General features: G+C 40.0%; 1 protein-coding gene across 4 annotated transcripts; it reads left to right on the top strand.

The window, feature by feature from the left end:
* Nucleotides 1–825: 825 nt before the first annotated feature.
* On the top strand, nt 826–12,599 carry boka (BCL2 family apoptosis regulator BOK a). 4 transcript variants are annotated; one of them, XM_078259404.1, is made up of 5 exons: nt 826–895; nt 1,232–1,577; nt 4,819–4,947; nt 7,865–8,028; nt 11,230–12,599. In XM_078259404.1, exons 2-5 carry the CDS (start codon nt 1,364–1,366, stop codon nt 11,353–11,355), a joined length of 633 nt encoding a protein of 210 aa, XP_078115530.1. In that variant the 5' UTR covers nt 826–895; nt 1,232–1,363; the 3' UTR covers nt 11,356–12,599. The 4 variants fall into 4 exon arrangements, with proteins under 4 accessions (XP_078115530.1, XP_078115531.1, XP_078115532.1 ...); XM_078259405.1 differs by having other exon boundaries at nt 838–985; XM_078259406.1 differs by having other exon boundaries at nt 838–1,535.
* The last annotated feature ends 247 nt before the right edge of the window (nt 12,600–12,846 follow it).

Below are 12,846 nucleotides of genomic sequence, written 5' to 3'. Positions count from 1 at the left end.
AGTGTGGTGCTATTTTGAGCCTTGTTAGTGGTATAGAAATAGCGATTTCTTTTTACTTTACCCTTGCCCCGACGACTAGCGTTATAAGCTAATTAGCGGTTTGTGATAAAACTGGTCACATTCGATTAGCATGAAAACAAATCCCAGAGAAAGGTCAAATTCGGAAACGTGTTATTAACCCCTAGGTTCATTTTGCGCCGGATTTGTCCTTTAAGTCCCCTAACTTTATGAAAGTGCAATACCGAATCGTTGGAGTTCCCCTTTAAGACTTAAAGCAAAAACATTTAAGGCTTTTATATCCTGCCAAATCCTTTTTTTATCTTTCATAAATGTCTCTTGTGGAGTAATTTCTTAGTAGGCTATATACTCACTGTGGGCAACATGTCACCTAACAATTTCTTACCTCTGCTTCACAGCCTGCACTTGTTCAATAAGTACCTCTCACACATTCAGGATGATTTAGACACAAATAAACGTTTTATTTTGGTAAGCCACCTGTGGGTTTCCTGTTGAAAAGAAGATAGGCTAATGCACTTAGTGCTTGAAAAGTGCTAAATACAATAATAATAATAATAATAATAATAATAATAATAATAATAATAATAATATTATAGTTTCAGTTGAGATTTGGTAATTTTGTTGCAGGCATTCGATAATAGATCCAGTCCCCTCTGTGTGTGTGTGTGTGTGTGTGTGTGTGTGTGTGTGTGTGTGTGTGTGTGTGTGTGTGTGTGTGTGTGTGTGTGTGTGTGAGAGAGAGAGAGAGTTGGGATGGGATGGGGGCGGGGCTTGTGTTGGTCTACTTATCTCCGCCTTTGGACTTCACAATAAGTGCCCTTAGAAGGAAAGCCTGTCAGACTATAAACTGGAGAGGTTTTTTACGGCTTCAGTTTATGTAAGTCAGTGATCAAAACCACTTTTCTGCTCATTAGGATGCAGGATAGGATTTGAGTAAAGGCGTATTAGCCTATTTATTAATTATCGGGTAAATGTAACTTAATTTAATTGTCCTTACCTTCACTACAAGCGATGGGCGCACTAACCGTAATTTTGTGGATTCATACGCAGCCTAACTTTACTGGTTTAGTATCAAACTTGTCCTCGCCTAAATGTTCCTGCTCTCCAGTCTGATATGGCTAACATGCAGCTTCAGTGATTGAGTTTGCGTCGGACAGCTTTAATCAGGCTATCAAAAGATGTCTTCAAACTAATCCGCATGTTTGTTATGCAGGATAATCTCCTCAAGCCTTCCTACCAACTAGAAAGGAACGGAGGGGGGACAAGTGCCGGGGAGAAGTTGCCGCTGTGAGAGGCGGTGAAGGCGGGGAGGTGAGCAGTGCAGTCCGCGGCGGATGACAAGGGCATGGAGATGTTGCGCCGCTCTTCTGTGTTTGCTTCTGAAGTGTTTGACCGCTCGCATACCGACAAGGAGCTGGTGTCCCAGGCCAAAGCACTGTGCAGGGACTACATTCATTCCAGGCTGAACCGTGCCGGGATAGGCTGGTCTAAACCTGACCATGGACTGGCTGCATCAGGTGGGGCACTGGGAGAGACATCGTCAGTTCTCCTGTGGCTGGGTACGTTTTGGTGATGGTCTACCAAACACTGTACACTTTATGTCAGACAGTAATTTATAGACTCATTGTCATCCTCACATGTGAGTAGAATTATGTCAGCATTCAAAGGCATATATTCCCATAATATTCCCACAGAAGCTTACACTGATATGTATACCATGGAGGACACAGATGTCATGTCATAGGTATTTTTCCAGGACATTTGGGGACCAGAACTGCAGTTTACATTTGATAATTTACAGTTCCACACAGTGGGCTTAGACAGACAGCAATATTTGTAGACTCAGTGTGCTTAAAACTGACCACTTTTAGGCCAAGGAAAATGAAAAAAACACATAAATAGGCCACATAGATAGTTTTAACAATAAAGAGAAGAGAACAATTATAAAAAATAAAACAAAAGCTTTTGGAAGCTAATTTAGACAAACTCTAGGACATACAACAGTAATAATAATTAAAAAAAATAATTTAAAATATCACATCAAAATGAATGAATTGAATATTTACAGAATTTTCAGGTCTGGGGGTGGCGAGGGCGCTGCTTGGGCCTATGAACTCAATAACGTGTCTGTGGTCCTGTTTGACGTCATTCAGAAATGTGTTGTGGGATTACCTTTCATTTTTATTGAAACACATTGAAGTGATTCCTGGGAATCCTCAGACAAACAATAGACAGTTTCATTTAGGCTAGGTAGCATTTGGATGTTTGCCCAGTATGAAAACTGATAGACTAAAAATGGCTCCTCCTGTCTGAGGTTTCACTTTACCATTTGTGGTTATCACCCCACCTCCAGTTTAGTTATGCAAGTTACTGGAAACTCAGATTTAACAGAGACTGTGTCTATAAAAACGGGGAATGTTTGGGAACACTTTCAGGCAGTACAGAGTGTCCCAAATGAGTTAAAAACTTTGGTCAAAACCGAGTTGTCTGAGCTGATTACATAAATTAGCCTTTGTTTCCTTTTAAAGGGGTGATAGAATGATTATATAGGGTATTTCACACTGTTCCTTAAGGTCTCCTAATAGGGTATGTAACATTGGTTGGGCTGAAAATGGCCCAAGTGCATTTCTATGGGCCCTTAACTATCCTGTGAATATGGCCCTATTTGGAACAAGAGCTTTTCTTCCAAATATGGTATGCTCATGAATATTTAGATGAGCTGCGCGCTGATTGGTTGAGCGAACCACATACACATACATTGAAGACGAGACAGCAGGTCTCACATTTCAGACACTGTTTGTCTGCTATTTCGTTATTAAATTCACTTCTGAGACTTTTTTATGCAAGAAATCAACTATATAAAGCTCAAATATGGGCCGTTTTACGAAAATTGATGGCTAATTGCAAATTTGGTAAGACGTGTCGGACTTCAGGAGCTCCACACAGTCTGACGAGAAAGCAGAAGCCTGCTGGGCTCCATACCCAGGACAAAGTAACCGTTTCTGGGTTACTGGACTACCGGGGCGCCGCGGAGCTGGCCAGCTGCCGGCTGCCGGCATAACTATAGTATATTTACAGTTTGAATTTCGTCACGCCACTTATATTACAGCTACCCCAAGGTCTTACAAAGCTAACACTTCACCTAACACCCGATTTCAATTTAATGCATTTTTGTGAATTTAAGGGGTTTTGTTAGCTGCTAGTGTAATATAAGTGGCGTGACGAAATTCAATTCAGAAGTGAATTTAGTGATGAAATAGCAGACGAACAGTGTATACAATTTCTGAGATCTGAGCGACCTAGTGGTGTAGCCTATGTAAATGTTGGGGCGTGACAAAGGTAGAGACTAGAGCCAAGAGATTTGCCCGTTTTCAGAGGCAGTTTCAAATTGTGAGATTTGCAGAGGAAAGGGATGTCAATGGGAATTTGCAGTTCTATGTATGTCCTATTTACCCACCAAACTGTCGTTATTCAACTATGACAAGGTAAAATCGGTTTTGCATTCTATCACCCTTTTAAAATCAACTGGATTTTAAGTCATTCAACAAAGCATTTACAGCTCATGAATTAAATAAAAAAAAAAAAGTTACATGAGTAGATCGATACCACTCTCATGTCTGTACAGTAAATATATAGCTGTTAGCTTAGCTTAGCACAAGGACAGGAAACATGAGAAAACAGCTAGCCTGGCTCTGTTCAAAAGTAATAAAATCCACCTACCAGCACCGCAAATACTCACTAATTAACACGTTATATCATGTGTAGCGACTTCTTTGCAACCTCCATAAGTCAGGGAACAATCACCTGTATGACGCGCCGTTTGAATAATTCAGATCCACTCCGAGCTATGCTTTCAAGGGTTTATTGTTCATTTGAAAGTCGGAAAAAAACATTAATAAACAAAATTCAGTTGCCTAAAAAAAATACTGCAAAGAGGTAAACGTAGATGTGGAGAAACTTGCGGTCAACAGAAAATGCAAAAACCCAAGCTCACCCCCTCTCTAGTCTCCACCATGCAGGTGTCCAGGTGTATAAATAGACTGATTATTGTCAGACCAACCCCCATGACGTCCTACGTTACGTAATAGGTGAAAACTATTAACCATAAACAAACATAATATACATGGCTCCTATATCTTGTTTAATCCGTTCAAAAACTCTGTAGTGTAAAAACAACAATTACGGTATGTGCTGGACTATATCTTGGCCGGGACCAGTTGCCAGGCAACCATTGGGGAATCCAGGAAGTTATTTGTACCTTTGGACAGAGCCATGCTAGTTTCCCCCTGCATCCAGTCTTTATATCAAGCTAACCTAACTGGCTCCAGCAACATATTCAACCTAGAGTCATTAGAGACGTATCAATCTTACAGGTTTTGGTGAAAATCATAACCAGAATTCACTTTTAAATTGAAAGTGAGACATGTAGTTTTTGCTAAACAGTGACCATTGCAGCTATGAATGACTATGAATGACTGGTTATTGTTAAAGGAGCACGAGTGGAAAAGAGTAATAAAGTCAGCCAACTGACTCAGTTTGTCTGTTATCCAGCAATATTTACCTATAAACTACCAGACCAAGTAAGGCTGTAGCAGCAAGACCATTGAGGTTATGAATCAAGCAAGGCTGCATTTTACTGCTAATGAAGTCAACTATTCATTTGTAAGAGGAAGAATGTGTTATTGCTTCTTTCAAAAGTTATATAGTTTTGCTTTAACTGTGTGTGTAGCCTACATTTGAAGTCAGAGACAATCAATAGAGATGTTTTTGATTGAGTTTAGTCTCTTATGTTGTGGCCAGGTGATGAGTTGGAGTACCTTCGACCCAACGTTTACCGCAACGTAGCGCGACAGCTCAACATCACAGTGGCATCGGAGAGTATTGTGTCCGATGCTTTCCTGGCTGTGGCGGCAGACATTTTCTCCACAGGTAGGTCCACATCAGAATCTGGTTGTATTGTAAATCAAGCTATGCATACAGTCCTGCATCATGGGAACTAACTTTAGTGCTTTGTTATCAGATTGACAAACTAAGTTTACAGAGCGTTTGTCCTTTTAGGGAAGTTCTTCATTTGGTTGTCATTGGGAAGGAGGAACTCCAGAGCTTGAGACAAATACAATAAAGATATTCAAAGGTTTGGAGAACTTATGTTCCCCCCCCCCCCCCAAAAAAAAAAAAAATCCAGCCTACTTTTTCATGTAAACACATCTATTGCAGGGTAAATGGAGGATTCCCTAGTTAGTCAGAGAGATTTTTTTTCCAGTCATTACCTCCTTACAGGAAAGAAACTGTAGCGAAAACATTCAGTCCATATTAGGTTAACATGTTGCCAGAGCAAGTGATTGTTACGGACAGTTTGGACGCCACCTAGGGAGTTCAGTCATGAGCCTCAGCTGCTTTATACCTTAGGGACTGTAACAAAGCAATCTGCTGCAAAACTAATTAGGAGTCAACTGCACACTGAAGAAAATCAGGTTAGTGTGGTCCATAGTATGTGCAGAGTTATTAAGAAATACCACTGACTACTTCAATAACTTAATTTAAAGAATATCTATCTTAATCCAAGAATGCTCTGAGATTTACAGTGGGAGAAATAAATAGCATTTAGGCTTTAGTTTAAATTTACAGGTTGAAAATGTAGCCCTCAATGATTACAGTGTAAATTTGGACATGGCGTAAAACTGACAGTCTAGACATGTCACTGTGTGATGAGGAAGTCATGGACAGCAGTAGATTATGACCACAGACGTGTCTAATGTGCATGAGCTTCACAAACGTCATGCTGCTTGTCACAAGGCACAGATAAACTACCGCTAAAACATGTTACACCATGCCTGTGCTGTTTCCAAGCACAGGCAGCTTGAAAACAGCTCTGATAAACCTGCAGTAAACTTCCTTTCCAGTGCCAAACAGCAGACAGACAAAGTTAGCGACTGGCTAGCAAAGATAGTGGAGCATTGAGCAGCTTAAGAGCCAGATATTTCCCTCAGGAGTTGGTAAAGACCAGACCAGAGGAAAGAGGAGAGTAAATATTTGACTGCAGCCACTGGATGTGTTTATAGGCAGTGGTAAATGGGCCAGGGGCACATAGGCCTACGGTTGACTTTAACAATGTATATATTGTTACACTTTTCTCGGTCTTAATATTTGAGACAATGACTAAAAGACGCTTTTGTCAAAAGGATTTCCTTAAAAGCTAGCTAGCAGATTAGCGACCTCAGTCTAGGTGGCGGTAATGCACCTTAACGCTGGTTGCCACCCGCCATAAAACGTAAAAAATAAGTGACCTGAGTCAGTCAGACAGCACAGTTATAGGTGGATGGCAAGGTATAAGGAGAAAAATAGGTCAGAAACTGACAGAATGTAAATAGCTCTAATATTCTGCTTTTACAAAATGATGCACACTAGTTTCTGGCAGGTTTCTTCCAATCTCTGGTAGCTAGCAACCCTGAAACCATAACACCCCTACCCCTCCCCCAATAACAATTCCAATTTAACCCCAACTGTTTGCTAAGTATCACCATGTCAATCATCATCTCATTATAAAAGGAGATACTGTATATCAGTGTTGGGTTCATGGCATGTTTCTACTGCCTTCCATACAGGTTTTAAAGTTAAAGTGAAATACTAAACCACTGGAGTACCCCTTTTACTAAAGTAACTAATAAAAGTAATCATTTTTACCACAAGGGCGCTGTAGTGCCACATCTGAGGGGGCATCGTAATGGGATACTCTTATGTTTCCTTTTTGCCCTTACATTAAGTGAAGCATGTTTTTTCTATAGGGGCACATTGATAGTTTAACTGTAGCACAACTGGTGGGCCATGTTAGTCTGTATACATTATCAGCCAAGATAACTCCTGGTGGGAAATCCCATGTAAGGCTGCAGTGAAAAGTGGGGTTTTACATATAATGGTCAGTTGAGAATTGTTTGGGCTTTTATGGCCTTTATTTGATAGGACAGATTAAGACAGGAAAGTGGGAGAGAGAGGGGGATGACATGCAGCGAAGGACTGAGCCTTGGTAAATGGGGCGCATACTCTACCAGGTGAGCTACCAGGGCGCCCCGAGAAATCAATTATTTTAAGGGAAAATTTGTGTTACAAACTCGGGGTGTGGAGTTTAAAGACACAGGCATTTAACAGCCAGGGAGGTTGTAACCAGAGACAGAGTTGAGTTGCATTATGGGAAATGTTGTGTAGGATCCAGAATTAGTTAGAGCTTGATGTAGCTGTCAGACTTCTCAGATCTTTAATTTCTGTTGCAAGTGCACACAATGTAGAATATCATTCTGCAAATTCCAGATTTCACAGTTAAAGAGAAACATGACCTCCGTTTGTGAGGTCCCAGGAATTAATCGGATGACAGTTGCAGAAGATGGATGGAGTTGAGGCTCACTTTGTATCTGACATGTAAACACTGCAAAAATAGTCTGAAGCTGTGGCAGAAAGCTTTACTCAACATGTGAACTAAGTTGGAAAAATGATCTGCTCACTAATCTAGCGAGGCGTACTGCCTTCCTGCTGTTTGGGTTTTCTTCTCTGTGGGACAGACAGGCATGTCGGCCTAATGCCTGGCTTCTGCTGAGGTTTTATAGTTTGTTCATCCATCTTTGAGGAGAGCTGCTGACAGATGTTTGCTGCACTAAAAACTCCTCAAAAAGAGCAGAGTCGCTCCACTTTGATTTGCCATTTTCCAAGAACCCTCAAATCATTAAATAATCATTGTTTGCAAAATTTGGCAGTGTGTTCATACATCAGATAGCAGCAATAAATGACTCTGTGCATAAAGCTTTGAGTGAGGATTTAGTTTATTTTATTCCACAACTTGTGTGTCTCCTTTCAGGTGTGACTTGGGGAAAGGTGGTTTCTTTGTATGCCGTGGCAGGAGCCTTGGCAGTGGACTGTGTTCGCCACGGTCATCCAGCTATGGTCCATACCATTGTCGACTGCATGGGGGAGTTTGTCCGCAAGAGTCTGACCTCCTGGTTAAAAAGGAGAGGGGGCTGGGTAAGGAAACTTTTTTTTTTTTAAACCTGATCACTTGTTTGTGTGAGTGTTGCTGATGAAATAACTCTAAGGCCTCTAGTTTCATAGTGGTAAACTGAAGGTGGTGTTATTTGTCCCATTTGTGACATGCTGGATGTGGCAAAATATTATCACTGTAAAATCACTAAACCTACCACATATGTCTGTTCTAAGTTCCAGCATTGATATTATAGAAATATTATATTGGGCTTGAAATTATAAAGTAAGTGAACTAGTGCCACAGTTGTTTTTTTTCTTCAAATTTCTGGGTGGGTCGGTGGGTGTGTTATGAATATTAGAGGCTGCAATCTACTAAATATTTTCTTGATTAATCAATTAGTCGTTAGGTCTGAAAAACATCAAAAGATAGCGAAACATAGACATTATAACTTTCCAGAGACAAAGGTTCGTCACAAGAACGTCACATTCTGCGTAATTACATCATCTACGTAATGACGTCATGTACGTACGCATGCAGGGAAGTGAAGTAACGTAACGAATGCACTGATTTTAACCCAAACTATGATCTTTTTTCTAAACTTACCTAAGGAGTTTTGCTGCCTAAATCTAAGCAAACTGCGACCGTTTCACAATGTCAACGACGTGTTTAAAACCTGGGCCCTTACGTTACCACCCCTATGGGGCACACGTTTCTGAAACGCTCCTACTGGTCGTAGTCTAAATGACCTATGTGGTCGTATGGTTTGGAAGACTTGTTACCTTTGCTGCCTGTCGTCCCCTCTCTCTCCCCTGATTTTCCAGTCTCCCTCCAAGCTAACACTATCCAATAAAGCAGAAATGCCAGAATAATATCTTTAAAAGAAAAGTAAATTTTTCTGTCAATTGACAATTTAATTAATCGACTGATCATTTTGGCTCTAATGAATTTTGCGCCAGCTCTCCCCCTGTTATCTGAAGATAAGCTGGATATGACGTACAGATGCAGGTCCCTTTGATATTATACTGATACACACTAGCAACACTAGAGAACTTTTCCCGCTTCGGTCCCCCTACAGGTTGGAAGCGGAATTGTCCCATTATGTCTCATTCGAACTACAGATCCGCTACCCGATCTGGCAAACTTGCATAGTGCGGTTATAGCCGGTAGAGCGCCGCAAAGCGAATGCAGAAGTGCCGTTCACCCTGTTACGAGTTGATGAACCACTGAAACGATTTTGGAAACATTATTTTAAGTTACAAAAAGTGCTCTAGTGTTGCTTTAAAGCACTTTTTCTCTTCGGTCTCCCTACAGGTTGGAAGCGGAAGTCTCATTCGAACTACAGATCCGCTACCCGATCTGGCAAACTTGCATAGGCAAGGCAGCTTTATTTGTATAGCACATTTCAGCAACAGGGCAATTCAAAGTGCTTTACATGAAAACAGATTAAAAAAAATTAAAAACAGATAAATTACGAGAACAAAAGTTACAGTGCAGTATAAGAAATTAAACACTGACGAGCAGGTAAAACAGTTAAATATATAAAAGCAGATAAAATAACTTTCCTGGACTCAGTGATCCATTTTTTGGAAAGCCAAAGCTTTTTGACCAATATGACAGATATCTCAAGCAGTCCGGTCCATATTTTCTAACCATCTCACCCACTATGGGTCCAGATGCGTCGCATGGCTTTGAGGTTTCATTTCCCATATTTACAGAAGCTTTTCCTTTAGTATACTCTTATCATTTTCGATGTGGTCGTCACCGCAAAGCTTAGTTCTTTTCTTCAGCAAACCTTGTAAAACCCGGTACAGCCCTGCAGACAAAAATCTTTTAATAGCCAAGAACGTATTCTTAAACTATTTTATTTCTTCTGCAGTCTGTCTCTAAATAGTCAAGAACTCGCTCAGAGTGTTGATAGACTATTTTTTTTTCTTCTTCTTTTTAGGCCTTCTGCCTAAATTAGTTAGTTACTTCGACTAACTTTTTGACCAGCCCAACGTCTGTCTCTTCTGTCACTCTATTGCCATGCCTGCATCAGAGAAACAATCAGAGATATGTCCGTTTTTGCAAAACAGACTTTCCATTCTTCTTCTTCTTCTTCTGCTTCCATTCTTCTTCTGCTTCATAGTGCGGTTTTAGCAGATAGAGGGCCGCAAAGCGAATGCAGAAGTGCCGTTCACCCTGTTACGAGTTGATGAACCACTGAAACGATTTTGGAAACTTTATTTTAAGGTACAAAAGAATCTTTGGTGTTGCTTTAACAATAGCTACAACAGAAAATGTATTACCGTATGATACAAGATAAATGTGGATCACAAGGTACAAATACAATGCTGATTAAAGATAAATGTCATCATATTTTGTTATATCATTTTATGATATTGGGGTGGGATGAATGGTAGAGATGGGAAAGATTCCCATGTTAGTGACTTGCGAGCGTTCACATCATTGAGAAGGTTGTCTGATTACAGTTGGTCGTATGAGGATTAATACAGTGTGTATTGACAATTTCCCAACAAATCCATTCCACAGCTTCAGACAGAATGTTGGACGTGTCTTCTGTAGAATCCCGTTAATGGGGAAAGTCTGTCTGACAAAATTCTGCAGAAACAATTAAGAGCACAAGAAGGAACAAGGCCTGGCAATGTGCCTCTGCCTGGGTTCTGCTCTGCAGGAAAGAGCATAACAAGTGAACAAATGTGCCCATGCACTCAAAGACATGGCATCCAAGTAAGGTTTGTTTTGAAGAGAAGTGGAGTGTGACAAAATGAAAAGCAATGCATTGTATAACTGACCTCATAAGCACAAATGAGGTACCTGTCGCAGTCTAAACTCAAACTGTAATATTTCTACAGTGGAAGATGATGTCAGCGTGTTGGAAACCTAAATAACATTCTGTGATATGAAGGATCTGAAGAGGGAGAAGTGTTTAGTGTCAGGACGGACACTTAACTGTGCTCTCCGTGAAATCTCATTGTCTGTGAAAGTGTTCTAGTTATCTAAGTAGATTCTTGAAGTAAGCATTGCTGGGATTACAGAATAGGTTTGGGCTTCGAAATAACATATTTGTGGGCAAGTTCTTGTCAATACAGATTCCGAGAATATTTACAAATTAATAACACGTGGGATTTATAAGGGCTTTTCGTTGCGTGTTTGCTTCAAATGGGACTTTTTGTCTTGTTTCATTCCATTCCACAGTCTGAACTGATTTGGTGAGCTCTGTGTCTTCTGTGTTTTAACAGGTGGATGTAACAAAATGTGTGGTGAACACTGATCCCAGCTTTCGTTCTCACTGGCTGGTGTCTGCTGTCTGTGCCTTTGGACACTATCTGAAGGCCACCGTGTTATACCTCCTCAGGGAGAAGTGAAAGACAAAGCCACACACTGGAATTTAGCAGACTGACCAGCACTGCACACCACCACGACCACCACCACTAAGTCATCAGCTGCTTTGGATTATGTTTACACTCATTTGCACTGAACCTTCATGGATGAACACCTATCCCTAACACCTATCCCTTTCCATTCTTCTTCTGCTTCATATGCTAGATTGTCTATTTATTGGCAATGGTTATGTTATGGCACACATTTGATGTAAATGTATAAAATTACCCCGTGTTTTTAGCTTCATTGTTTTTCACAAACAGAAGAACTACACATTTTGCTGCCTGTTGGGCAGTGATTTGGCTGCCCCTAGTGGTAGAAAATGGTAACTACTGTAAATTAAAAATAATACTTTGGGATCCTGAGGCCGTTCCTGAGGTCTTGGTTTTGAAAAGAAATCTCCACTTCTCACCTGGTTGGCACATATGGCCCAACAGACTAGTGCATGCTAGATAACTGCAAAAGACAACATGTTTTCCTATAATTAAGGGACTGTACGGAAACATGAAGAGATGGTAGTCCCATCAAAATGTGTTATCCTGTAATACAATTGAAGTTCAGATTCACACATTTCCAACTTGTTCTACTAATTGGCGAAGTGAAATGAAACATTTTAACTGGGGTCCTATTAATGTATTCATGTTTAAAACGGGGCACAACATCTTGAATTATTTATGCTTTTCCTCTAATGAAACGAGTTGTATCCACTTAGTATTCTGAGTATGTTTAGATATCGGGGGGAGAGTGTTGCATTTTTTTTCCCAAATCAAAAGAAGAAAAGAAAAAAAGATTTAAGCCTTTTTAAAGTCAAATATAAGATTCAGTCCCCTTTCCTACGCCAATAATTGTTGTACAGTTTCTAATGAATCGGAGGAATTGAGGCTCCAAATATGTACAATTACATGCATTTCAGGCAGCACTATACATTTAATGCAACGTTTCATTCTCTTCATTGGTCACTGTAAGGCTGTGTATATTGCTGTAATTGCAGTAATGCCAGTTACAGTATATTTTCTCTGAGTTAGAGTTGATAACATTTCATTTTGTAAGTAGAATTTATTCCATGAAAAGATTTACTTTTATACGGCATGCAGCACTAGAAGTGTAAGAAAATAAACATATGTTTGTAAGTCATCTGCAACTGTAAATATTAACAATAATAAATGGTTCTTACAACAATTACAATCAAGTCAGCAGCGGTAAATGTTAATAAATTGGTAATAACAGATTTTGCTTTGCAGCTGTCTTTAGATTGAGAATTTAGCCAAGCAACTTGTGAAGTTAGCTTGGCGTGTGAAGTGTCCAGACTATTTTCAACCAGACAACAACAAAAAACCTAAAAAGTTACAGTTTTCTCTCATAGCTGTTTGTAGACTCAAATAATGACAGGGGATTAGTCTTTTTCCAACATCTGTGACAGAAAAAAAGGAAACCTTTTTGGTTATCTGCCAAGTGTTTTTTTTTGTGGAAGTAGA

Source organism: Sander vitreus, chromosome 9, assembly GCF_031162955.1.
Source record: "Sander vitreus isolate 19-12246 chromosome 9, sanVit1, whole genome shotgun sequence".
Classification (NCBI taxonomy): Eukaryota; Metazoa; Chordata; class Actinopteri; order Perciformes; family Percidae; genus Sander; species Sander vitreus.
The sequence above is the reverse complement of the archived record's forward strand: the minus strand, read 5'-3'. Positions and strand labels throughout refer to the sequence as shown.

Coding starts and splice junctions, on each gene's coding strand:
- boka (XM_078259404.1), top strand. CDS start 1,364: ATGGAGATGTTGCGCCGCTCTTCTGTGTTTGCTTCTGAAGTGTTTGAC. Junction 1,578..4,818: donor GTCAGTTCTCCTGTGGCTGG/GTACGTTTTGGT, acceptor TGTTGTGGCCAG/GTGATGAGTTGGAGTACCTT. Junction 4,948..7,864: donor GGCAGACATTTTCTCCACAG/GTAGGTCCACAT, acceptor GTCTCCTTTCAG/GTGTGACTTGGGGAAAGGTG.